This window comes from Sycon ciliatum, chromosome 1, assembly GCF_964019385.1.
Source record: "Sycon ciliatum chromosome 1, ocSycCili1.1, whole genome shotgun sequence".
Classification (NCBI taxonomy): domain Eukaryota; kingdom Metazoa; phylum Porifera; class Calcarea; order Leucosolenida; family Sycettidae; genus Sycon; species Sycon ciliatum.
Genome location: NC_088643.1, coordinates 70,809,791 through 70,837,690, shown reverse-complemented (window position 1 = coordinate 70,837,690; position 27,900 = coordinate 70,809,791). Strand labels below are relative to the sequence as shown.

The window sequence follows — 27,900 nt, the reverse complement described above, 5'->3', positions numbered from 1 at the left end:
TTCTTAGGCATGGTTAATTAGACGGCTCTGTGGCACACCACGACTTTCGGGCTGATCAATCGTCAATAATACTATTGTTACTGCGTTGACATAGTCAGTGAACTTCAGTAGCTTGTGAGGTAACTATTACAGTAAGTCTTACTAACTAGTGGTGACAGGCACGCTGAACAAGATGGCGTAGCGATGGGCGATTGAAGTACTGTCAATGACAGTATGACCACAACGAAAAGCATGCATTGTTGTTCGTTCATTTGCGAAGATTCAATTGGGACCCATGCAGGCCTTCGCCAAAGACTAAGCTGTTGTGTTTGTGATTCACGTCATGAGCTCATCTTTCGGACTGCGTTTGACCTCGTTTCTACAGGTACCAGACTATGTCATTATAAATCAGGTAAATCAGGTTATGTACTTTTCCATCTACACTACAGCTGTAGTTTGCATTCCGATAAAAGTAATAGTTGAAAGAACGTCATCGTTGCTACTCGTGACTTCGTCAGGTTGGATGCTAGCAGTCGGAGGTTGCGCCATGCCTCAGTGGCTGTTCGTCTGACTCTCCTAACGAGAGTTTTTTTGTCTCTGATGAACCAAGATTGTGAGGGAGGTTCTTCCGCCGGCATAGCTTCTAGACTGTCTGACAGTACTTGACACGATTGCATGGGAGTCTGGGGATGCCGGTGCAAGCGAAAACCGCACTGTGGCCCAGCTGGCGTTCAAGCTTGGTATACCGGCATAATGGCACACATCCGCAGAGCTACCCTTTCATCCTGTGCAGAGCATCGACTGATCCACCAATATTATCATCACTGCCAAGTCTAGGAGGAATTGGTGAAATATGCACCACCCAACAACAAAGCCTAAGCCTTGACTCCCTATCCAACTCCATGGCTCTTGTCGCCGAAATAGCTCGACCATTAGCTTGACCAGTGATCACTACGTCACTACTGTACGCAAATTAGTTTGCCGCAGAGACGCTGCGCTGCCGAATCGCAAAGTGGAGGGCTCTGGGGAAGACGCCAGGAAAACGTCTTCTTTGCTTAGCGAGAAAACCATGGAGAAACCCATGGAGATGCAACATAGAACTTTCCGAGTATATAACGGACTCTCTTGGTCCAGGTTCTTCACTCTACAGCCAGCGAAAATTGGGCCGACGAAACAGCAATATTCGCGTTCAGAAGGGATTCTAACCCCAGACCCAGAATTCTTGTCGGGCAGTAGTGCTTTCGTTAGGGCAAGTTAGTTCCCCGACATAGAACAAGAAGCCGACGCGGATTTATTCGCCAGTATTATCCTCTTCGTCGAGTCTTCATTCCAAGTGAGAGAAGGCCATGGCCGGTGCTACTTTTGTGGTCCTAGCATTGTCAGGGCTTGTGATGCTAATCGGAACAGCTAGCGGGCAGGCCTCGTCGGTGACCCGTAAGTACATTGTGCATGATTGTATTCCAACAACTGCTTGCGGGCCGGGGCCAGATGTAGGGTTCAACCTCACTACCCCTGGCACTAGATTGGTCAGGGACACAGGACACTGTGTCTAGATAATCCGATCCATACATTTCAGAATCATGCACATTCCACGTGTATGATTCTGTCGTACGATTGGCCGGAGGGGAAAAGTTAGTTGCAGATGTTGTAATGTGGTTATATCGATGCATAACATGCCAAGAAAGAAAATGAAAAGGGAGCACTGTACCTGGATTCAGACCCACAACTCCTGGAAACAGCTATAGTAAAGATAATGGAAGTTTCGAATAACCAATGTCTAGATAAGTGAGGTCCAGTTGTTTTAAACCGTCAATCCCATAATCTGGAGACTCCCTCGGTTTAGGCTAAGGCCTCTGGAGAATCCATAAATACAAATATGAAATACAATACAATACAATACAATGTTACTGTACACGTACAAACCTGAGAAACCTGAGAAACCTGAGGTTACGAAAGAGGTTGCAGCTTGTAGGAGGTCGGTGCTCCATACTCTGGGACTTGAACAATGCACTGTGTCCCTCTCATATACTGGACATCGGCTATGAGCGTATTTTCTTCCTTTTGGTAAGATTTTTTTCTCCATATTTTTTCTGTTCATTTGTGCCTCCTTCTCCAAGTCTCCCATATCTGGGTTACTCAGACCTCTTTTGCTTCTTTGTCATTGGATCTGTTCAGTCCGTTTGGCTTGTGAATTCCGATAAAACGTAACCAATCAACCAACCAATGTTACTGCATAATGACGATTAAATGTAGACCTACACTTCGTGTGCTTAGTTTTTGTTGTGTACTGCGTGACTGTGTCATTTCAGGCAATAGCTGCCCACTGCCACCTGATATCCCCAATGCAAGCTACACGTATGGCGGTCTCAGTGTCGGTAGCTATGCCTATTACGCGTGTGATAGCGGTTTCGAGGTTGACGACAAGGAGGCAGTGATTTGCCTGAATGATGGGACATGGTCACCACCGCCAGTTTGTAGACCAGGTACGCTCGACACGCATTGTAGTTTCTAGTTAGCATTCTAAAATGTTGGTGTGTAGTCCTACAGAATCTGATACTCATGTACTCCTACACATGCAAAGAAAGGATCCATTAGAATTTGGTTAATTGCGTGTACACCGGGCCAATTGCTACCTACATGTATGTTTTGGCGTATAATTTTCCTCAGAGTCAGATTCCCAATGTCTTGTATAGGTATGTTGCAAACTGACCTGTCCGGTCATCCACTATATGGGTCATGGTACAAACACTATAGCCCCTGACCCATGGAAAAAGTGCATACGCTGCCTGTTTGCTTCCTGCGGTAGATATTGCACACACTTACTCTGCATAGGGCTGCATGAGTTACAGTACGTGTGATGTCATTGAGAAAAGGTTTGCTCTAGCTATTCAACCGAGCCTGAGTCTGGACTCAACCATCCAACAACGCGTAGAGTGGGAGTGACACTCTAAGTTCTAGCAAAGCTTTGTGTAGGCTACCGCATCACAGTGTGTTCAGTACCAGCAGATGCTTCCGTTGCCAATTCGTTTTGTTCATAGGCTACCTTTAATACAAATGGTAAAATTAGATATGGTGTGGCATCCTCGTTTCGTTCTCTCCAGTGGCTAGCTGCCCCCCGCCAGCTCGTATTGCCAATGGCAGAACAAGGTCATCCACCTATACTGTTGGTAGCAAGGTCTACTATACATGCCATCAAGGCTATTCACTGATTGGCTCGGCTGAAGCCACCTGCCAAGCCTTCGGACAATGGTCATCCAATGAGCCAGAATGCGTTGGTAAGGGGACTATACGATTGCAGTTGCCCTGAGCTTGATCTGTTTCGTTTCCTAGAGCTCTAGTGAGTTGGAACAAGTGAATGGAAGAAATGCACGCAATGAGCATTTCATGCAGTTGCTCAACAACCTGATGCACCCCTGCCGTATCCGGTACATCAACTTCCGGGAAGGCACCAAGTAGTAATATACGGTACATCTGGTATGCACTGCATGCTATCATTGTGAATATATACATAGCTGCTCGTTGGGGGATGCTTTAAGTCCTTGGGTGACGCTCCAGACATGTATGTTCTGTATTTTCATCTCTCCAGTTACTTTCAGTGCAGTCCGGGAGCCCGAGCCGACGCCTTCATGCACTTCCAATCCTTGTGTTCATGGTGCATGTGTTGACTTGATCGATGACTACATCTGTGTATGTCCGGTTGGTTACACAGGAAGGAATTGTGACAAATGTAAGTCACAATCACATAGATATGAAACTGCTTGTACACTGCCGCTGCCGTTACAGATGACAACAGTCATAATGACATTGAGTTCCTCTGGAGACAGAGACTTGGGGCATGTTCGTTTGGTAGGATCGGGATCCCGATCCACCGGATCCACTGGATTCGCACCCTTTCGATTGGTCGAATCTGGATCCGGATCCTTCGGATTTGGATCCGGTCAACCCACCTCGGGGAGCAGGGTTGACCGGATCCAACGGATCCAAATGTGACCTTTGTGCGTATATGGCGGGTAAAAATCATTTTTGTACACATTGTGATACGCACACGTGGATGGAGATAGAGCTTGTTGACTTTTTGTACGACGGAGGCGATGAGTACGACGTTCACCCTTTTGGGGTGATTCGTGAGCGCCATTGTCAACATGGCAACAGTCAAGGTCCAATATAAAGTGTTCAGTTGAATCTGAAGGATCCGATGGATCTGAGATCTGGATCCTGATCCCGATCCTTACCAATCGAACATGCCCTAAAATTTATTTTTTCGTTTCCTTATTTTTTAAATATGGTATTATCACATCAACCAGTACATCTGGCAGGGATCAGCAGACTGGAAACCGACACACTATTAGTATCTTGACCACCACCGGACTATAGAGTATGACATGCACATTGCTCATTCTTGACCCATGAGACAGAGATGAGAAGACCCTTCGTTGTTTGGATTTTTGATCATGTGTGTGTGTGTGTGTGTGTGTGTGTGTGTGTGTGTGTGTGTGTGTGTGTACCGTGTGTGTGTGTGTGTGTGTGTGTGTGTGTGTGTGTGTGTGTGTGTGTGTGTGTGTGTGTGTGTGTGTGTGTGTGTGTGTGTGTGTGTGTGTGTGTGTGTGTGTGTGTGTGTGTGTGTGTGTGTGTGTGTGTGTGTGTGTGGCCAGAAAAAGTCACTTCAAACAGCTGTGTGGTGGATACCAGGCTAAAAATAGTGGCGGTCAATTCATCAGCCTTGCAAGCTGTTGCATGGTGTAATCCCAGCACAAGTTGCTATGTCTAACATAGCTGTTCGCTATCATCGCTTCCGCGATGGGCATGTCTGAGGTCTGAGGTGTGTGTGTGTGTGTGTGTGTGTGTGTGTGTGTGTGTGTGTGTGTGTGTGTGTCAGCTAGTTCGGTTGGTAGGTACACGTATGCCTGATTGTGTTGGGTCTGTTGCCAACAGGCTCGGCTGCTTGAAGGTGTAATGTTGTACCTGCCACCTTTGTTGGTTCCAGGGTTCATATACTTTCTATTTGAAGTATACATACCTGTTAACCATGGACTGCTTCTGGCTAGATTAACTCTTGTGTAATCAATGGTGCTAGTGAAGCTTTTATCAGATCCACTCTGATTTAGCCACTCACACTAGTAGCAAATATTACCTTCACTGGGGGCCGGGGTAACTGCAGTTGGATCCCAGGACGGATACCCTGATGCCGTCAATCCTTTTTCTGCACCTTGTCCTCACCCACTTACTGAGGTGTGGTGAGCCCATAAGTGGGATCATTTTCAAGTCCACCCAGAGTTTTGGGGATTTCAGGGGGTGTCGGCCGTTGGGCGGTTCAATAACCAGTTGAGTCATCTTTCCAAGATTCCTTTTGAGTCTCTCTCCCCTCTCCCGGGGGGACTCACGTGACCAGTTTTGGCAGTGAGCAACAAGTACAAGTAAGTACAGTACAGTGTGTGTGTGTGTGTGTGTGTGTGTGTGTGTGTGTGTGTGTGTGTGTGTGTAGTGGCTACTAAGGGTAGCAACGTGTCGACTGAGAGTGTATGGAGGAGGGAGGAGAAATTGTTGCATAAAGTTATTGAATAGCCGAATGATACCGTTCACAATTTTATTGACCCTGCTACATGTAAAAGCATGTTTGCCAACACTTCTAGGGCTCACACATTATCGTCCTTCCCTCCTTTACTCCCTATCATTCTAACTTTCTTTCAATCTATCATGTGACTTATCCACCGCCATTGTCTACGTCCCTGTCTCTTCCCTTGCATGGCATGCACTGATGTTCTTACAGTGATTGCATGTGCCAGGCCAGCAATGGTGGAGAACTGTGCCATATCGTACAGGTCAACGGCAGTTGGCAGTAGAGCCGTTCACACCTGTGCTAGAGGCTACCAACTTGTTGGCAATGCCAGGACGATATGCCAGACAAATGGACAGTGGTCACAGCAGCCATCCTGCCGGGGTAAGATGATGTCAAAAGTACACAGGTTCATACTATTGAGCAGGGAGAAGTTCACTAGAATTTTACTACTCCCTGCTTCGGATGATACTTGTCAGCAATAACGTAGAGTAAGTATGTATCATCTTATGTGCAACATATCCCTCCCTTCATCACGATATGGATAGTACTACTATTAGGCGGTAGAATGACCTGGCTGTGCCACCCATCTTGTACAAGGCCTGGTTGTGGATATCAGTGGCTTGGTTCATACTGGTGTCAACATGCTTGCACCCCTCAGGCAATGATGATCATAATATGACGAACATAACCAGTGCCGACGCTCTATATTGAACTGCATTACTGTATGTTCTCTCTCTCTCTCTTTGTGTTTTCTGTACAGCCATGCATCTAGCTGAGCCTGCTGTACCTACACCTAGCTGTGCTACACCCAGTGGTATACGCTACGGACAGGTTTGGTACACAGGCACTGCAGTGGGAAGCAAGGTAATTAAATGGATGTGTGCAAGAGACTACCTATGCACAGCATAGCTAGTAGTATTAGCTACAGCATGACCGGCATGATGCGTCCACATGTTGGAATGGTTGGTTTACATGTACATACTTCTCTTCTCATAAATTGACAGGTTTTGAGGATGGGGCATGAGATAGTCTCATTTCAGTTCACAATCATATGGTTGGGGTAGGTGTGTGTGGGGGGGGGGGAGGAGGAGGAGGCAGCATCAAGGCCACCTGTTCTCACAGTAGCAGGTACTAGTATGTGAGTACAAGGAGTGTGATTCTGGCTCTGATTTACTTTATCTCTGGATTTGCCCTTGCAGGTAATGTACCGGTGTAATCACGGCTATGAGCGTGTGGGCAATGCAAGAGTAACCTGCTTATCAAACGGCCAGTGGTCGGCAGGCCCAGCAAGGTGTCAGCGACGCACACACTCAGGCAGTTCCAGTGATGACGGAGTTCAGCAAAGCAGAAGTCAAAACAGTGGTAGCAACCAAAGAAGTAACAGCAGACATGGCGGTGGAAGTAGTAGCGACAGCAGCAGCAGTAGCAGCAGCAGCAGTAGCAGCAGCAGCAGCAGCAGCAGCAGTGATTAATGAAGGGTGTCTCTCTCACCTCCAATCATAAAACATAATCATTATGAATCTCAGTCAAATGTGCTTTAAACATGTACATCAGCGAATGTGACGAGTACAGGCCTTATTTAGAAATCCAGTTCAGCATGGTACTGTTATCATCCTTAATTATTACCTATACATTGAATCTGTGCGATGTCCTACCATGCATGCAGCACTATCTAACCGTTAACCGAAACAATGCAAATGCAAACTAAGTACTTGTCAACTGCATACCCGCACTCAAAATACTGTTAGTGTTCACTGTTCACTGATTCCAGGGCTTAGCGGAGACTTGCAAGATCGGGAAAAGTAACCTGGCAATAAGCTTCCTAATCTGCTTATTTATGTATTTACTACATGTGTTTTGTGCTGCCATTATTCTAATACACATACATGTACATGTACAAGCCTAGCCATTCAGTGTTCTTACGGCCTTCACTGATGTATAGATCTCTGTACGATCGAAACAGCTGTAAGGAGGAACATTTTTTTGCCAGTATCTACAACATCTTGGTGGTATGTTGCTGGAGTGAATGAACTTGGTCAGAGAGCGCACGTGGTGGACTTTGAACTAAACCAATGGTGAACAGGCCAGATGCTGTTGCCGACCCTCCTATCACGGATTTCTTGTTTAGGAAAATACACCGAAAGCAAGTACATGCAGTTTGTGGAGGGTCAAGTATGAACATACATAGACTCCCCAGTGGAAACACTGCAGTGCAGTCCAACAGACATGCGCCCAAGAATGTACACCTTCAGAGTACTTCGAGGTATGTACATGCGCCAGTACAGTGCAGAATACATACTGTACGTGCACATGTTTGTGTTTAACGAAAAGTAGAATTCCAACACGAATACAGTACACACTACGCCACCCCAAATCAGGGTGAAATATCAAGAAGAATGAATGTGAGGCTGCAAGTTGGTTGAAAGCCATAGCAAGAAGGAGAATTCACACAGACATACAAAACCCCTAAGGTGCACTGGAACAACTACACTCGCGGCCGCTTCATAACAACATGGAAACCCTACACCATCACGAACGCAAGTGGCCTCTTTCCTGCACAATTCCCAATAATTTAAAAATACAAAAGGCCCCAGGGCTCAAGGTATCTACAGTCAACCTTGCGAATAACAACCCTCGAGTGGGCACGAGGGAGGTGTTGTTACTCGCAAGATTGAAAGCATGGAGCAGTAAACTATTCCCTGGTTGAAAGTACGCGTCCAAAGGATACTAGGTTTGAAGATAGTAACGGTTTTCGTGAGTTGTTGTGTTCCTGAGTTTGTTATTGCGAGGTTGACTATACGAGTACACAGCCTGAAGAAAATCTGAAATACAGTCAGACCTCGCTTATCCGGTCCTCTTTTATCCGGATCCCTCGCCATCCGGAAGAAAATATCTGGTTACACATTTACAGCATACGTGATGCATCCAACATAAACAGTGTTCGGTTATCCGGTTCCCTCGCCTATCCGGATATTTTTTGTGGAAAACGGATGTGTGCGGTTAAGCGAGGTCTGACTGTACTACTAGCAACCAGCAGATACGAAACCTAGACGTAACTTGTAACTATTGAAAAATTTCTAGAAAAATCAAAAAGCTACAAAACATATGACCAGCACATGCAGAATAGGTTAAAACGTTAAGAAGAATTCAAAACAAAAACCTAGGCACAAATTAAATATAAATTAAAAACTAGACTACAGCGTGATGTTGCACATGTGAAGCCGTGCTGAAAGCTACAGCAGAAACCCTAAACAGCCCACTAGGCTAGAGCCAACAAGAAGCGACAGACTTATCTTGCGGCCTGTTTCGCTGAACAGCAGCCCAACGCCGAGCAGACCCGGCAGTGCACCGAGGAGCGAGCGGCGCAGTGACAGCGGCCAGTGGTACGGATCGTCCACCAGCACCCCGCTGCGTTTCTCGTAGTATTCAGTTAGAATCCTGTGCAAGGAACAATGTTCATGGATATGGTCTTACGCAGTGATATACACACTGATAAATAACTCAAGTACATGTACAGGCAGGATTGTGCCAGAACCGAAAGAAAAGATTGGAAAGTAGATCTTTGCCATACCATCCCCCCCCCCCCCCCCCATCTTACCAAAATACAGGCAACTGCAGTGCACGGACACACCAAGCTCTCTTCCTCTTCAAGTTTGCTGGGACATCCAATTTCATTATAGCTGCTCGTGAACGCCTTTCCCATCTTTCCATAGCTACAGGTACAAGTATACATTTCTTCTATTGTACACAGAGCATTATAGAGTAATATAGATCATGTGCACCACTCACCTATCTTTGTCAATGAAGCGATCCAACAGCCACTTGCGGCACACTGCAGGGTTCTGAAACAGTAAATGCGAGGCAAGCGTCAGAACTAAGTCACTGACACAGCTCAGTTTAAAAAAAGGCATGCAAGCGCGTGTCGTGCTCTCGGTGAAAACACGTCTTACACTAGAGTACTGATATCATCGGAATCAGCAGTGAGCAACTCACAAAGGACCATTCTCCACGCCGGTACATATATGTGTTGGCTATCTGCTAGTGATGGCACTAATCGAAGTGCGCACAACCCATCACTGCTCCTACACAAGTGGGGAGCACGGAGCAATTATTTCGGTTACTTGACCCATGGACCTGTAGACTTGGGAGTACATGTACTACACTATTTACTGTCATAAGGGTTACTACTGGGTAGAGAAGAAGAAGTCTCGGGATGAACTGCAAAAGTACGACATCACCTTTCTCCAAGATACATTTTCGGAAAGTTACCTGCGGTATGTCAGCCATGGCGATGCGGGACAGATGAATATCAATACGTGAGCACCGGCCTGCAGCAAAGTCTAACATAGAAGGCAAGAGAACACGTGCCAGAGCAATGTCAAGCAAGAAACGCTCCATGAAACAGAGGCCAATAGCACATGATGAGCATAACCAATGACCATGCAGTATTTACTTCTGTCACCAAATGGATAGGGCATCCGCTAAGCCTTAGGAGAGGTATGCAGTCTGCAGAGCAACAGGAGGGCAGACCGCACCATCTCACACTCAATAATAATGTCAACCTACCTGTCATAGAGGGCGCGGGATCACGTTGGCTGCTTGTTTTCCGCCCATTTCTCGCCGTGTAGACAACCGTGATGTCATAGACGGCTTGGCAATGGCCACGCAGCGCTTCAACAGACACCTATAGATGGGACAAATCAGTACAAAATCATGGCAAGTGTTACATCAGGTACAAAGGACTTATAGTTTTATGGCACCTACTGTAGTCAAAATAATGTTTACATCTTTTTGGGGTTGCTTCTACACAGCTACTACTACAGCAACTTCAATAATCGCATGGAATTATAGTCCGACTCGTGCCCGTCACCAAGCAGAGGAAGACCCTGCCAAGCCAGGGTACTTCTCAAGGCATAAGAGTTCACGACTTGACCGACCAAAAGAAAACTATCTGGGAGCCGGCTACCCATGACCGTTTCTACTACTACTATTACTACCACATGTACCATCGGTTAGTGGTAGGAGCTAGGAAACCATACTGTGGGGCATACTGACCACTCAACTGAACAAAACAGAAGATTGTGAGATCGTGGATTTGATTTTAAAAGATTTTAGTGATTTTTCATAAGTTTTTTAACCAACGACAGGGGTTGTGTGGTGCGTTCCCTTCGACTGACTTTGCCCACTTGTTTTTCTCCTGAAAACCTTTTTTTAAACTCAATTTATAATAGAGCGTATACTGGAACACGATGGCCAAATACCCAGCCAGCACTCACTTCACATTTAGTACACACACTTCGCAGTACAGGAGAGTGGTAAAGGCAAGAAATGAACAATCTTCAGAGTAGTTAGCTACAATACCGGTGTATTTCAAAGTCAAGTATAATATGTCACACATTCACTTACCTCAAATCCTTTAGACTTTGGCACCAGTACATTCTGTAATAATGGCAAACCTAGGTCAAGTTTAGAGTAAGAACAAGACAAGCAGCACCACAAAGACAGCAATCATTTTAGAACACACAAACAAACTGAGCACCTTGCTTGATACATGTGCTCCTCCACCAAACTGTGCAACTTACAAGTGCTAGTTTTCATGCGAATATTGTACCAACCAAATAGAACTTGGCATACAATCATGGTCCCTGTGTAGAAGCCACAGCCACCTTGATCTACTTGATGCAGGCCGTTCCACTGCCGGCTCGCCATTCTATCCAAGGACACGGAGAGCATTTTCAAACACCGAGCGACCAAATCCCTGGAGTGCAACATTTGTTGTGCAAAGGGTCTCAAGTGCGGCTTTCCTTTATTTTCTTTCTCTCTCTTTCTCTCTTAAAATAAATAAATTGTAGGTGACATGATATTCAGCAACAACATGCTACCTGACAGTCAGTTTGGGTTCAGATGTGCGAACGGCACAGCCGACCTTCTATTAAACAGTACTCCGGAATGAATGGATTCAAACTGCGGCAGAGGGAGGTTGTGTCGCAGTTGTAGCAATCGATATTGTCAGGAAGATTGACTGTGTCTCTCATGTTGGCCTCCTGAACAAGGTTGAGCGAGTTGGCATCTGTGGGCATCTGCTTTAATGGCCATGTGACTACCTAAGAAACCGCTGTCGGAAAGGTTGCAACCGGGGCCCAACTTCCAAGGAGTACCTCGTCACTGCCGGAGCAAAACAAGGCAGTGCCCATGGACATGCTGTGCTTTCGCTGTTTACTGGAGACATCAGCCAATGTCTCTCGTCCGGCGTACAGCTCAGCTTTTCTTTTTCCGGTGACTCTACGGTAACCAGAACTGTCTATGGCGTGTTGAGATACGGAATCCCAAAGAGTGAGGTCTGCTTCTCTCATATATTATGACATACTGCTGTGAATACTTTCCTTACCCCTTTCACGAGAGAACTGGTGGCTTGCTTCTATCAGACGTGGCTTGGTATTATCATAGCGCGTGCCTTCTGGGTACACCACCCACCAGATCTGCGTGTGTCAGTATAGGTAACAACAGATGAAGAAACCACCAGGATTATGACTTCAGTAGTACAACTGCTCAAAACATACCCATGCCATGTGGATCTCAATTGTTTTCTTTCTTCGTGCCTCGGATGTGCCGGGTAAAGACACTGCACACCTCACAACGCAACTACTAGGCACAGTCGAGGCAAATAAAATCTGACCTCGGGTATATCACCGCAGGAGGAGGGGGCTGGGTGGCTCAAGCACTTCAAACAATAGGTTGTGTACTGAGTGCCGCACTGTCCTACTCACGAGGTGAAATTTCACTCACTGCAACTGCATGGGTCAAGTGGGAAGGATCACTGCTGGATCGAAATACTTGAAACAGCGCATGCACTCACCGGTTGTTGGTTTTCGACGACATACTGAAGTTGCCTGAGCACTCAAAACAAACAAAGACCAGAATCAGTCACAATTGTGACCTTGAGCCAGGCACATGCATAGCAGTGACCACAAAACATCTTGATCACACAGACTTGCCCCCCCCCCCCCAAAGTGCACAAAAATAGAACTTAAACTCATTCAAACTGTCATTGGCGGCGAGATGCCATGCCACCAGTCTTACCGTTGAATGCCACTGCTATCACCAGTACCACGTTTCACATACACACAGCCAATCTACAACAACGGACGAGAAGAAAATAAGAACAGCTCCAGTAAAGGTCAGATGCTATGCACATGTACTGTCAACCCCCCCCCCCCCCCGCGGCAACGCACATATTAACGTACAGAGAACCGAGCAATGGCCTCCACTGTCAGCATGCTCCCAGATTGACATCATGTACAGCGAGAGTTCAGTATAAAGTACCCCAAGGGCCATCAAAATTGGTATTGCATAGCCGAGGTACTGTACATCCAATGTCAAAAGACTGATATAGTTACTATAATGCACGGTGCTCAAGAATAGTACTTCATAGGTCATACCCGGGTAAATATGTCCAGGGTACTTTGTAGTGAAGTCTCACCGTATTTCAAATTTGTAAAGAGCAAGAAGAAATCACCTTGAGAAAGTAAGATGAAGATCAATTGACCATATACACATCTCTTTTTTAAATTATTTCGACAGCAGGCAAACAAGGGGAACTTTACTCACATAGTGTTCTTTATAAGACAAGTACAGGTAATCAATACTGCGCCACCATTTCATGCCAAGGTCACTCATAGCTGGTCAGGTGGGATCATGATACAGCCAGTCTCCCCGGCCATCGCACTGTGACTCACAAGCTTGAGGTAGTAGCCGACAATAGGAATATACTTGAGGCTATCCTTCAGCATGAAACGCACAGCTTGTGCGCATCCCTGACGACTTGCCAGCATTCCCACAAGCATCCAGTCAACTGTAAGCACAGAAAGGGAAGATAAGTTTTTTTTTAAAGAAACACTTCTGAATCCATACCAACGGCAATTTAGTTGATGCCTATCGTCGTTTGCTAGACAAGTATTCACAATTCACACTCGCTTCAGGCAGATTCTGCAAATTCTCGCCAAGCAGCATAATCTCCACGCTCATTACTTTCTTCCTGGCAGTCATCTCTTGTCAGCAACTGCGCTGTGCACATGGCAATCTAATCCTGTCACAATCACTCATCGTTAACCATAGCCAAACTAACCTGTACATTGATGGTTGCACACGACAATAGCATTTTCCTGCTCTGCCGGAAGCCTCTCGCCATGCCATACGATCTATAACAAAAGTAAACCGGAGAGCTGAAATGATCAAGACTCGGGGGATATGAAATAAAAAAGGCAAAATATTCATAGTACATTTGCAGCGACTTGCTTCACTGAAAGGAGCGCACATGAAGGAATGGATGCACACAGTTACATCTTGTGGCATGCCAGCAACGCACCAAAGCTGAAGCTAGCATTAGGGAGTTCACTCGAAAAATCAAATTCACGAGTTTTGAATGAAATGCTACTTTTGTAAACCGGGAAGATGTCAGAAACAACCTTTGAAAGTTTGAAACAGAAATTCCAAGGCAATCCAGAGTTATGAACAATTGAAGTTTGGAAAATGATCGCCTGAGCACTGTGAGCAGTCACACAAAGCAATGCAAGTATGTATGGAGATTGGAGACGGTGTGGTTTCCGTCCAGCACTGCACTATCTGGTGCGTACATGCAGGTGCGAACTGAAGTGCATGGCGATACAGGATGTGAGCATGCATGCCGTGCACATGCATGCCGTGCACATGCATGCCGTGCGCGCCTACATGCACCACTCACACGTTTTCACCGTCACCGCTTTTACAGTGTGCGCGTAGTTCACTCGATTTTTCGTCCACCACCGGGAAATTGCCGTGGGTTGGTCTCTGTGATCATGCTCCTTCTACCGCGATAAAGTGCGAGCCCAAATGCTCTAGAATCCTCTTGTTTTAGACTAGTCCAAGGCCGCTAAACACGAAAATCGGGTGTTCCTCCCGGGGCCGAGTATGCATCTGGTCGAGACCAGTACCTCGCTATGCCTCTGCGCAAACCGCGGCAGTCTTTTTTGTTCAAGCAAGGCATGTGTGGCATCAAAGGAAAGGTAATGGCCTCGGCTACCTAAAAATAGCATCGACAAGGGAGTACTGGGCCTACTGGCCACGGGATCAGATAGAAGCGGGCTCGAAGTCAGGCCAAAGAGCTGTCATGCGGGCCCCATTGCAAAAGTACACGCGAGTTGTGACTGCAGTTTTCGCCTGACCCAGGCCGGAACTGAAGCTCCCTACTACTAGCATACCTAGAGTAGAGGTAGGTACCCACCCCGCCTCCTGGTTTTTAGAATTCGGAACAGGACATACCATAGAACCAGGACTATTCAGAAAGAGCTACTATAAGACATGTTATATAACTACAGTCAACTTTGCGAATAACGACATTCGGCGGGGCATCCGAAAAGTGTCCTTATTCGCGAAGTGTCCTTATATCCGAAGTCCCATTTGAATGTATGTGAACCCATATTTTGTATGGTATGACATGCATATCGAAATGAAGCTCTTTTCATGCTCTATGTCAATTTGTACTTTATTTCGTATTGCAATTGAAGGAAACTATAAAGTCAATATCCGGGGGGAAATACATGAAAAATTAGCCTTTTGGAGCCATCTACAGGGACATGTTCATGTACATGTATGAAGATTAATGTGCAATCATGTACAACTACATGTACAATAGGTGTGCTGATCATTCCAACTATTTTGAAGCAAAAGAAAAAAGAAAAAGCCCCCCCTGGCTGTATCTTCTTGTATGTGTGCCTTATCCATCGTCATGGGTTCTGGTACTTCTGCATGACAGGTACTTGAAATACAATGTAGCTGTCAAAAACCCAGAAAGTCGTTATTCAAGCAGTGAATATGACCTCGGGGCACTAAAATCATGTCGCTATTCGCGAATTGTCGTTATTCAGATAGTCGTTATATCCGAAGTTAAATGTATACAGTTAGATGGGACTTTGCTCTGGGCATGGAAATTCTGTCGTTATTCGCGAATTGTCGTTATATCCGAAGTCGTTATTAGCGAAGTTGACTGTAGTCGCAAATTTAACGATTGTCCAAAATTCAAAGGCTAGCGTGAAGATGTTAACGATCTTGCAGTCTTCAGGCCTATCCGCACATAACACATACGAGGCATTACAACCCCAACAGAACTTATCATAACGAAGAAATATAACTCGTTAAAACGTTAGATTTACTTCCACGTTTACATGTCTTACAGTAATAGCTCTGAAGAGCGTGCCAGTTACAACTAGAAACGCTTGTCGTGTCCTGCCACAGAAATTAACAAAAATTCAACTTTTTCACGATACTGGCATGCTGTGTGAAAATGAACGCCGCACGTCAATGAAGCCCAGCTTCCGAGGAGACTCGCGCTGTCGGAAACTTTGCTACCATGCACCTATCGTCGTTGCAGAACTCTTTTAAAGTATTTACGGATTGTGTGTCACAGTCGTAGTTCATCGCATGTGTCACATGGGAGAAAGTGATACATGTCATGCGGATCATGCTTAAAACCAAATTTTCACATACTTATTATTATTACTGCCATGCAATTTTCAACTGGACTAAAAATCACGACTCGGAAACTGTATACTATGTGTTAAATTATAGTATAAAAAAACCTCCAGTCATTTGCGTGTTCTAAAAAGCAGGTAATATTCCTGGCAATCACTCATATAAAAAACCTGGTGCTATAAAAAACCCGGTGCTGTAAAAAAACCTGTACCGTCGTCCCTCTCTAATCCGGCACTTTATAAACCAGCACCCTCTATAAACCAGCACAATTTTCATTAGCCAAAATGTCCTCTTCATGCACATTGCAACACTAGATCAGATTTGTTAATCCAGCACCTTCCCTAATCCAGCAGAATTTCTTTAGCATACAGTCAACTTCGCTAATAACGACTGCGGATATAACGACAATTCGCGAATAACGACCGAATTTCCATGCCCGGAGCAAAGTCCCATCTAACTGTATACATTTAACTTCGGATATAACGACTATCTGAATAACGACAATTCGCGTATAGCGACATGCTTTTAGTGCCCCGTGGTCATATTCACTGCTTGAATAACGACTTTCTGGGCTTTTGACAATTATTTCAAGTACCTGTCAGTCAAGTACATGTACCTGTCATGCAGAAGTACCAGAACCTATGGTGCACCAGTACCGGTGATGGATATTATTGCACACATGCAAGAAAATGCAGCCAAGGGGGGGGGGGCTTTTTCTTCCTTTTTAATGTTGGCTTCAAAATTGTTGGATTTACCAGCACACCTATATGTATACAATGTACATGTAGTTGTACATGATTGTACAGTAATCATCATACATGTACATGTCTCTGGCCCTGTAGATTGCTCAAAAAGGCATATTTTTCAATTGATTTCCCTTGCATATTGAATTTTTAGTTCCTTTCAACTGCAATATGAAAATAAAGTACACATTGACATAGAGCAAGAAAAGAGCTTGATTTTGATATGCATATCATACTATACAAAATATGGGTTCACATACATTCAAATGGGACTTCGGTTATAAGGACACTTCGCGAATAAGGACACTTTTCTGATGCCCCGCCGAATGTCGTTATTGGCGAAGTTGACTGTAAATGGTGCCGGATTATGAAGGGACCACTGTATAAAAAACCTGGTGCTATAAAAAACCACTTTTTAGGAAAATGACTGGAGGTTTTTTATGTTATAATTTAAATAGAATATAAGCTTTGCCCTCGTGTTTACGGGAAAAAAACCATCGGCGAATTTGCCTCGGGTTTATTTCCCGTAAACACTCGGGACTCGGCTTATAATTCTATACATACATTATCAGCGTGGTAGTGCGATACACCGTTTCAAAACAGACAAGGGATAATAAAATTCCTGCTGTGATTTACCTCGACATTGTTGAAGTGCCCCAGTGCAAGGTTGACTACTTGCTGGAAGATATTCAAGCCAGATTCACAAAAAGCATCCCTCAATCTTCTCGACACAGAATCGGATACATACATGGCAGGCGTACAAACGACACCACCGGCCACTGCCACGGTGAAGCTGAGAGGCAAACTGGCACATATAGCACCAGCAGTTGGCACCCAGCTGAATTTGGCCAAGATATGTGTGGCAGTGAATGCCATAACTATCTGCAGTGTGTTTTGGTGGTCCACAGTGAGAACTTCCCCATCCGTCACCACCTGGCGAATGAGAAATCTTCCTTAGTGTCCTGCATGGGTGAACAGAACCGGTTCAACTCTCTATCAGTCAGGAAAGCACAGCGCCTTCACCAGTAAACACAGGGCTTGCAAGCTTGGCCTTCCTTTCCTGTTTTCATGTAAACATTCCTTCAAGTTCAACTTTTCAAGAGAAAATAATTGGTTGGGTCTGATCTGATCTGACCATGACCACGTGGTGGGGAACTCCCGGTATTAGGGACGTTTAGCAATGCGAAAATTCGAACTTTTTGTGGTGGCGATATTTCGCGAAAATCTATTTCGAAAAAGAAAACTTGTGAGGTTTAGCAATGCGAAACGACTTTTTCTCGAAGCTATTTGAATCTTATAGTACCGTACCGTTTATGCAGCTCAGTCTCAAGCAGGGGGCTGTAAAATTACCACTCCCTGTAGTGAAATGCGTACCGAGAAAAGAGAAAGTTACTTTCGCAAATCACTGCAACTTCGCGTCCAAGTTTTCGAAGTTTCGACCTTTGTTTCTGTACTCATTCCCAGACTCGAACTTTCTTTCGAACTTTCGCGTTGCTAAACGTCCTTATTAGAGAGGTTCCGCATAACGTAATTACGTTAGTAAAAACCGTAGTCGATCTACGGAAAGTCTTACGTAAACTGCATGCCGATCTGGGTTCCGCCATACGGAGTTTTCAAATCACGTAGCTGCCCTTGGCAACTCCGAACATGGCAGTGTACGACCAGATCGACCTGGGGAGAGAGTCATAAATTTGTACCCCAATCCACTTACGGACCAGCTACGTTATCAGAGCACTATCTACGTACTCTACGTAGACAACTTTCCGTAAGTGGAGTGCAAACTCGCGAATTCACGGGTTTTTCCCGCCCACTAACGTAAAGTTGCTCAACTTTACGTGGTGCGGAACCTCTCTATTACCGAGACTACAGTCCATTCATAAAAAGATGGGTCCTGGCTCTAGCTCTGGCGAGCTCCCGTATTTGGCGATTTTTCGTGATTTCATCGTACACAGTGCAGTGCTGCGAACTTTGAAATTTGAAAAAGGGTCCAAAAAGGGTGCCTGAACTGGGGTTCGAACCGCAGAATGCACTGTTGCAGGCGGGGTCGAACGGCCTGGATTTTGATGGTTTTTCCCAATTCAGTGCTTTTGGGGCAAAACCTGGCCGAAATCCTATTCTTGCTATGGCTTGCTTTTTGGACAAAAAAAACTTCAGAAACAAAGAGGATTCCATATGCATGGGATTGCAGAAAAAAATTCTAAAAAAACTCAACGTTTGACCCATTTATGGCCAAAAGCTAGAAGTTCATTTTTTTCTGAATGGACTGTATAGAGTCCATAATTTTGCATAAACATGTATATGGACTCTTGGTATTACATCACGCTTGACATGCTTCGGCCGGCCGGCCGTGTCGAGTTTGCATTTGAAAATTCATTCTTGTTTTCATCAATACAATTAATTTTTAAAATAATAATTTTTGGACTTTGGACTTGGGCAAGGTCAGATCAGATGCCTTGGCCGAAGGTTCGGGTTGCTTTACGCTCCGGGCTTCAATCAATGAAGCCTTCATTCCTATGGGAAGGACAGTGCCGGTCTTTTACTGCCTTCTTTGGATGGATAGCGGCAGGCTGAACAATGACGTGGGTTGGCTACATATGTATCAAGGTGGGAGAGGCCAATGACCGATGTGCTGTCATTGACGCCGTCGTGGGCCGCACACTGACAGGAGAGGAGACCACCTTTGAGACCGAACTACAATGCTAGCTGATAGTGGTGCAGTGCGTGCTAGATAAGACACAATGACAAGCCATCACCTGGGCGAACCAAAGAAACAGCGACTGCCAAATGAAACAGGAGAATGGTGAACGGCCAGTGCCACAGGTCTGTTTCATAGCAGCTGTGGTGCCGGGTAGTAGTAGAACTACAATTGAGAAACTAGTTACTTGTAGAACATACTACTACATGTTATGAAGAGTAGGGCTCTGTGGAGCTCCAGTTGTTTACAGAATATCTGGGTAGCTCGACTGTAATGTCGGAAGGAGGCACAGTAAAGCATGCTTGGCAAGAGACGGAGGAGAGAGCCATGCACCTTTCGCAGATTTGCATTGATAGTCACTGTCACGGCAGTGGCGAGCAGCCTGGCGTTGGTGGCATGGATAGCTCTGCACCCATTACCGACTTCCTCAAACGATGCAGATGTCAACGGAGCACCAGGCAAACAAGCCCTAGACTCTCAGCAGGCAAGCAAGATCTTGCATTCTGCTTTTGAACATTTCCCCAACGGAGATGAAATCAACATAGCATGCCCATCCGAGCAGAGCCTCATGAAGGGGTCCTCCGAGATGGCTCATTTGGCTGTTGGCCTGTGCAAGCTGGAGTGGCATGCTGAGAAAAAGCGCAAACCGCCACCAGATCCCGTTGTACTCGTGAAGGACACATCACGAGAGAGATACTTTGCCAAGCGAGACATGCAAGCATGGCAAGTGGCATACGAGAAGCTGGACATGCAGGTAGTCGAGCCGGCCTTGACGCAACAAACAAAGCTATCCGACTTCACTGTTCTCATCTGCCTTGGCCTTGCATTCACTGACACTACGTGCATTCGTGCCGAGGACCAGGTGTTGCTTAAGTCATGGCAGCGTGTCAACCAGTTGTACGGCATGCGCTGGCTACTGTGGAGGAAAGATGGCTTCTGTAGGACACTAACGGGCGCATTGGCGGACAGCACCGTCAAGCCAGATTTCTTCTTCCGTTGCTGGACATTGCCGCAGGAGCTGAGCAAGTTCCGGCAAGCGGCCGCTGGCGGTGAGTATGCTAGTGATCAAGCCTGGATTGTCAAGCCAATGGGCCGTGGAGAGGGTAACGGGATCTTCATCACAGCGTCCGTCAACGATATCGTGTCGCGTCAGCTGGACGGCTACATTGTGCAGCCGTTCCTGGAAAATCCTCTCCTCATTGAGAATAAGAAATGGGACCTTAGAACGTATGTACTGGTGTCGTCAATCAGTCCTCTACGAGCATATTTCTATAGTGAGGGTCTGGTTCGCTTTGCTGCAAAACCTTACAACGCCACTGCCTGTAGGCAAGGACCAGGCAATGAACACCGCTGCCTGACCAACACGTCGATCAACAAGAAATTCGCGCACATCAGCAAGCTGACTTGGACGTACCGGAAGCTCCGGCGTCATCTTGACGAGCTAGGCATCGGCAGCCAGAACATCTTCCGTGCCGTACGCCGGGCCATCACCAAGACGCTTCTGTCCTCTGAGTATGAGTTTCGAATGCTCTATGACGAAGTGGCGCCGGACTACCAGTGCAAGAGCTGCTTTCAGCTGCTCGGCGTGGATGTCATCTTGGACAGCAACTACAATCCCTATGTTATAGAGGTGAGCGTACTCTCTGTGTGTGCGTGTGTTTTGTTTGCACCTTGTCATCACCTACCTGTTATGGTATACCGTATTTTCCGGGGTATAAGCCACACTTTAGACACCAGTAATTCACCCAAACAAAAAAAGTCGGTGCTGCTTATACTGCGATGGTCAAATTAATATGAACTTAGCCTCGTTGGAGCAAACAACTTGGTCAAATTAATGGTGATAAATAGGGTAGATGTCTGTATTTCGTGCCAAAAAATCTGGGTACGGCTTATACTCCGGAAAATACAGTAGTCAGTTCAGCGAAGGATTCCTTCTGGAACGTGCGTGCATATGTAATGGTACCCGGCTAAATAGCACTGCACATGCTCGCGCTAAGCACTATGTTTTCCTGTTTTCTGTGCGGTGCTTTACTGGTGTTGTAGGTGAATGGTTTGCCCAGCATGCAGCTGTCCCACGAGTTTGGTGTGCCGATCGACTCCTCGGCTGACTACACCTCTACCAAGCTGGGCTTGACACACGATATGCTCCAGATCTTGTATAGGCCACCCAGCATTGGCGCCGGTGTAGCCAGTTCTCTGCTAGCGCTTGGCATGCAGCAGTCAGGTCCCCAGTGGTGTCACACAGCTGCTGCTCTGAAAGAGGGCGCCTCCGCACTGCATAACCGATGCCTCGGAGAGCGTGAATTCATCGAGCTAGTCCAGGTCCAACAGGAGAAAGCAGCGCGTGGTCGCTTTGTGCGTCTTTATCCGTCATCGGACGGTGACGAATTTAACCAGTTAGTGTTGCACTCCCACAAGCGCATTGCATCAGCACTGCAGCGTGATGTCCTAACCAACTGGAAACTGCACTGGACTACCACACAGCTTGCCAAGATGGCCGCGGTCAACTCACCACCAGAATAGTGAACTAAGACTGTAAGATGATGCTTGCAGTGGGAGAAGTGTTCGTTCTTGAACCGGCCTATTCTGGATGTATTACAGTAGCCTTGCACCGCGTTGAGTGCTCAGTAACTGTGAGAATACAGGTATTCTCCTTGAGCCGGGCTTGAGTGTTGAACCTCACTTTCATCAACTATTACATGGCATTGTATACAGAATATGATAATTGTTATAAATGGTCAATTTCCCCTCCCCTTCTACCTGCACTTGTGCTTCGATTGTATGGGAAATTCTCCTTGGCGTGAACAAGCAGTGAGCAAACACAACACCGTTCAGTTGGCCGTGTACATGCCGGTGGGAACTGGGAAGACAAAAGACAAACTGCTCCAGACAGTTTTGTCCCTCGCGACTACAGTATAGAGACAGTTCATAGTCTCTTGAAAATTATTATGGTCTGCTCGGCTGTGCGCTACACAGATATCAAGAGTCTTGCAGCCTCATACCCGGACTCTTGCTGACATGGAACAAGGGACTTGTATGCTCCCAATTGGGCCAAACCGCTGTCTGCTTTGAACAGTCAGAGCTACAGTACACCACATGAGCAATGTTCAGTCAGTACGGAAAGCCATCACGGACTCTTGCCTTTTCCTGGCATCACCACCATAGTATAAAATGGTTTGTAACTCTTATCAGCAGGAGTTCATGTGGACTTGTGTTACAAGTACTGTTATACAATGTAGGTGGTGTGAAATACCGACATGGCAAAAACATGGTATGACTGTAGTCTGTAGAGTAAGAACCTCCCTTATCCGAGGCTGCGCTGCAGCTACCCGTACTTGGATCTATCATGAACACAATGTCTGTTGCCTGAACTGAATCAGTGCCATGCTGTGTAGTGGTCCTGGCACATAGCTATCATCTGCATGGGAGTCACAGTGGAGGGTGTTATTACCGGGGAGTAGTAAGTACTCCCTGGTTATTCCTAGTACTAGTAGTAGGCTACCCTTGCTCCCTGCTGTAGTATTATTCTCAATAGGGACAAGGAGACATGGACGAGTAAACTAATGAGGAGCAAGAAATGCACAACCAGTAGGTAAGTCAAAAACAAGAGAAGTCCCGAGCCAGTGAAGCACATCAAAGTTCTGGCCTACGGGAAACGGCCTGTGTGACGTACATACAGCATGCAACGCATACAGTCATAAGTGTACAGTAGTGTACGCATAATAGAGTCCAGATATTACGACATCTCCCCTTTCAGGGCGCGCAGCAAGAGAGCGATAAGTTAGCAAAACAGGAATAATGCTGAAGACGAAAGAGTAACGCTAAATGATTAACGGAATCTGATAGGAGTATGAACGGCACGTCCAGAACGGGTAACTCTACCGGAACGCTCAGGGACGGGAGTACCTGGAGATGGACGTTGGGCAGGTGACGCTGGCTCACCATTGTCCACAGCGTCGTTAGCAGAACCTGCAGGCGGATCGACGATGAGGTCACTGCGGTTGCGGCGGAGAACCGAACCGGATGGCGTCTCCACGATAAGCGACCTGGTGGAATGCTCGGCAGTGACAATACCAGGCTCTTTCCTATCCGGAACAAAGACAGCGGTACCCGGGACCAGTGGCGTAGCATCGAGAGCGCGATGGCGGGAGTTGAAATCCGACGCTTGCCGGGACTTCAGAGAGGCGTCTTTAGCGGCAAACGCTGTGCGATCTACGAGGTATGGCCGTCGAACGTCTGCCGACATGGGTAAACGCGTCTGGATGCGGCGGCCCATGAGGAGCTCCGCAGGACTGAAGCCATGTGCTAGTGGACTGGCACGATAGCTCTGCAGAGCAACATACGGATCACCTCCCCTCACCAGCAAATGCTTTAGGGTCTGCACTGCGCGTTCCACTAAGCCGTTGCCTTGCGGATGAAGAGGGCTGCTCGTGCGCTGGGTGGTTCCTTGCTCTTGAAGCCATGCTGAAACCTCTGCACTTGTGAATGGGGGACCATTGTCCGAAACAAACACATCTGGATTGCCGTGACGCGCAAACATGGACTTCAGTTGCGTGATGAGAGAAGCTGCAGAAGTACGGGACATCTGAGCAAGCTCGATCCATCGGGAGTAGTAGTCGACGACAACTAGGTACTGAGAGCCTTGGAACTGCATGAAATCGGCAGCGACTTCCTGCCACGGGAACTCGGGAAGACGTGAGGACAGCAGGGGCTCCATTGGCGTTGGCTTGTCACGAGCGCAGGCTTGGCAATTGGACACGATATCAGCCAACTGGGCGCTTAGACCTGGCCACCAAACTGACTGGCGAGCCCTTTCGCGGGTCTTCGTGATGCCGAGGTGACCAGCATGGAGCTGCTGGAGGACTTCTGGACGGAGCTGGTCCGGGATGACGATTCTGGAACCGTACAGGAGCAGGCCATCTGTGATACAGAATGACTGCCGGGATGCGTAGTAGGGCTTAACGGACACTGGAGCAGACTGTAAACTTGGCCAACCGGACAGAGTGTACTGCACAAGATGTTGACACACTGGGTCTTGAGCCTGCTGGTGTTGAATCTCACTCAGTCTTGCATCGGACGCAGGGAGATGAGAAACCACACTGTCGAGAAAAGCTTCTGCGTCGTCGAGGAGGCGGACGTCATCAGCGGACAGAGGACGCGACGCAGGTGACCTAGATAAGGCATCAGCAACGATTAGATCTTTGCCAGGGATGTGTACGATGTCGAAATCAAATCGCATCAGGTTGAGCCGGAACCGGAGTACACGTGGAGGGATAGAGTCGAGAGCACTGGTGCTGAACAGGGGCACCAGAGGCTTGTGATCTGTTTCCAGCGTGAATCTCTTACCGATGAGGTAATCAGAGAATCGGTTGCAAGCCCAGGTGAGGCCAAGAGCTTCCTTTTCTATTTGAGCATAGCGACGCTCTGCCGGCAGTAGTGCACGAGACTGGAACGATACGGGTTTCCAATCGCCGGACGGCTGTTGCTGCTTGATAACGGCACCGAGACCATAGCTCGAGGCGTCTGCAGAGACAATAGTTGGGTACTCGGGAGAGTACAGAGCAAGAACAGGCGTACACGACAGAAGAGCCTTAATCTCTTCAAATGCCGATTGCTGAGGGGGTCCCCAGGACCAGGCATTGCCTTTCTTGAGAAGGTCGCGGATCGGCTGTGAGACGGAAGCAAGTGAGGGAGAGAACTTGCCAAGCTGGTTGACGAGGCCGAGAAAGCTTCTCACATCCGCGACATCCTGGCATGGCGTGAAGTCTTGAATGCCCTGCACCTTCTGGGGATCAGAGTGGATGCCGTCTTGGTCGATGATATGACCCAAGAACTTGGCAGAAGTGACTTTGAAGAGACACTTGTCAGGGTTGAGTGTGACGCCGTTGTCGCTGAGCCGTTGTAGCACCTGGTGCAGCCGGTTATCATGTTCCTCTTCAGTGCTACCGAACACTAGAGCGTCGTCCATCTGACATGCGGTACCAACCACACCGTTCAAGATCCGAGCCATTCGTTTCTGAAAATGTTCGGGAGCCGAACAAATACCGAATGGTAGACGCGTGAACATGAAACGCCCAAACGGGGTGATAAATGTGGTCAACTTCTGGGATTCCTTGGCCAAGGGCACTTGGTAAAACCCAGAGTTGGCGTCAAGCTTTGTGAAATACTTGGCACCGCCCAACTGACCCAGCGTGTGGTCTACCGCCGGCAAGACGAACTGCTCACGACGAACGTGTTGGTTGAGACGTGTGTAGTCAACGCACAGACGGACTGCCTCCCCTCCAGGTTTGGCGACAACAACAAGGCCAGCACACCAATCAGTTGGTTCGTCGACAGGGACGATGACGCCTTGCTTTTCCATCTTCTCAAGCTCCGCTTTAACAATCGGCATTAGCGGTATTGCCACATTGTCGCGCGGGCAGGACAGAGCAAATGGTTTGGCGCCTTCTTCGAGGCGAATGCAGTGAGGCTCTCCAGTGAACCTGCCGAGAGGTTTGAACAAATCGGGGTATGCAGCTCGTGCTGTCGCGGTGTCGCGAATACCGCTCGATACTTCAGAGATGTCAGCCTTGACGTCCAGGAGGTCCAAGGCGACTATTGCAGGGCGTCCTAGGAGGGCCTGCTTGAGGTTGTTGGCAACGAAAATCTCTTGGCGAGACGACTTGCCCGCATGTGTTACCACTGCGTCGAACACGCCAGCTACGTCGAGGACGCTTGAGTTAGCAGACATCAGGGTACGACGACTGGGTCGCAGGGCCTGCGCATCTAACAGGCGGAATACACTTGCTGGAATTACAGAGACATCGGCTCCGGTGTCGATCTTCATCATGACTGGGGAATTGTTGACTTCCACCGACACAGACCAAGGGTCACGTCCGGCATCGACGCTGCCGAGAAACATGCCAGGGGCATGCGCATCTGGCGGTACAGTATGTACAGCGTCACAGGATCGTTGCTTCTTCTGGCACACAGTAGCAAAGTGCCCTTGTTTCTTACAGAAATTACACTCAGCTGATCGAGCTGGGCATACTGCACGATCATGGTCTTCCTTCCCACAGAATTGACAACTCTTTTTTTGTTGTTTTTTCTTGAAATCTTTGGATCTCTTCGGAGCAGACTTTTTAACAAAGGATACGTCAGCAGGGCTAACACTGGCGGAGCGAGACCCGGTTAGCTGAGCCATCTGGGTAGCTGTAGCTTCATGTGTCCTCGCAACTTCCAGCCCTTCGTCAAGAGACGACAACTGGTCGCCCTTCTCCAACAGCTTCTCCTGTACCGTTTTATGTCGGGTGCCGACAATCAGCTGCTCTAGCAAACGGGTGTTGACTTCACCGGCATCGGCAAATTTGCACTTCACTGCCAAGTTCCGACAGCGACAGAGAAAATCGTCAGTGGTTTCCCCCACATTTTGCCGTTGCTGTTGAAGCTGGAAACGGGCCAGCCACGCGTTTACTTTCGGCTGCAGGTGGGCCTGAAAACGGGAAAGTAATTCGTCCACTTTGAAGCGGTCAGCTTCGTCTGCAAATGTCCAGGAATTGTAGATGTCCACACCAGGTCGGCCTATCCAAAGGAGGATATATGAGCATTGCTCTTTCGCTGACTTCGCTGAGTACGGACCTCCGAAAATCAATTCACAATACTGCCTAAACGAGGCGAATTCCTCCGGGAGGTTGTCTGACTGCCATCTCATGGATGGAATAGAAAATCCAGCCATCGTTATCAGCAGCCCAATTCTGACACCATGTAGTATTATTCTCAATAGGGACAAGGAGACATGGACGAGTAAACTAATGAGGAGCAAGAAATGCACAACCAGTAGGTAAGTCAAAAACAAGAGAAGTCCCGAGCCAGTGAAGCACATCAAAGTTCTGGCCTACGGGAAACGGCCTGTGTGACGTACATACAGCATGCAACGCATACAGTCATAAGTGTACAGTAGTGTACGCATAATAGAGTCCAGATATTACGACACCTGCTAGTGAGTAGTGTACATGAATGCAGCATTCACACTTGCCACGTGATCGTTGCCACGGTTTGAGCCAATCAGAGCGCTCACAGGCAGGGCATGAACCTCTGATCATGCCCTGCCATTCAGGCCCTTGGGCTTGAAAAGTTGAATGGCACCGTAGGAGAACATGAATGATCACGTGATGAGTATACAGTCAGTATCGCCTATAGCGTTGGTGTTTGATTTTGAGCATTTTATCACTATAAGCGATATATTACTATGACCGATACTGCATGCAATGTATGCGAGTGGGGTGTCAAACGACTCAGCGCGCCGTGCACATACGCACTACATACATGTACAATGTCATGTAGCTGGCTGTAGCTCCGGACACACAAAATCAGGATTTCCTCATGATGGAGGCATATTTTAGCAACTTGTACAAGCAAAACTCACCACACAACACTCACTG

General features: G+C 47.2%; 4 protein-coding genes across 4 annotated transcripts; 2 read left to right on the top strand and 2 right to left on the bottom strand.

Moving 5' to 3' along the window:
* The first annotated feature begins 607 nt into the window (after positions 1–607).
* LOC135805225 (sushi, von Willebrand factor type A, EGF and pentraxin domain-containing protein 1-like) lies at positions 608–7,535 on the top strand. Its single transcript, XM_065319236.1, has 7 exons — positions 608–1,413; positions 2,289–2,462; positions 3,081–3,254; positions 3,566–3,706; positions 5,747–5,917; positions 6,297–6,400; positions 6,736–7,535. The coding sequence occupies exons 1-7, from the start codon at positions 1,326–1,328 to the stop codon at positions 7,006–7,008; spliced, it is 1,125 nt and encodes a 374-aa protein (XP_065175308.1). The 5' UTR covers positions 608–1,325; the 3' UTR covers positions 7,009–7,535.
* Positions 7,536–7,790: 255 nt separating this feature from the next.
* LOC135805226 (1-acyl-sn-glycerol-3-phosphate acyltransferase epsilon-like) lies at positions 7,791–17,892 on the bottom strand. Its single transcript, XM_065319237.1, has 11 exons — positions 17,422–17,892; positions 13,662–13,734; positions 13,273–13,388; positions 12,617–12,669; positions 12,393–12,426; positions 11,925–12,015; positions 10,943–10,992; positions 10,103–10,220; positions 9,806–9,876; positions 9,326–9,378; positions 7,791–8,974 (listed from the first exon to the last, which is right to left on the bottom strand). The coding sequence occupies exons 1-11, from the start codon at positions 17,659–17,661 to the stop codon at positions 8,770–8,772; spliced, it is 1,104 nt and encodes a 367-aa protein (XP_065175309.1). The 5' UTR covers positions 17,662–17,892; the 3' UTR covers positions 7,791–8,769.
* Positions 17,893–19,288: 1,396 nt separating this feature from the next.
* LOC135805224 (tubulin monoglutamylase TTLL4-like) lies at positions 19,289–22,222 on the top strand. Its single transcript, XM_065319235.1, has 2 exons — positions 19,289–21,110; positions 21,524–22,222. Exons 1-2 carry the CDS (start codon positions 19,779–19,781, stop codon positions 22,001–22,003), a joined length of 1,812 nt encoding a protein of 603 aa, XP_065175307.1. The 5' UTR covers positions 19,289–19,778; the 3' UTR covers positions 22,004–22,222.
* A 1,087-nt stretch (positions 22,223–23,309) lies between these two features.
* Positions 23,310–27,194, bottom strand: LOC135806658 (uncharacterized protein K02A2.6-like). Its single transcript, XM_065320889.1, has one exon. The coding sequence runs from the start codon at positions 27,192–27,194 to the stop codon at positions 23,310–23,312; it is 3,885 nt and encodes a 1,294-aa protein (XP_065176961.1).
* Between the last annotated feature and the right edge of the window lie 706 nt (positions 27,195–27,900).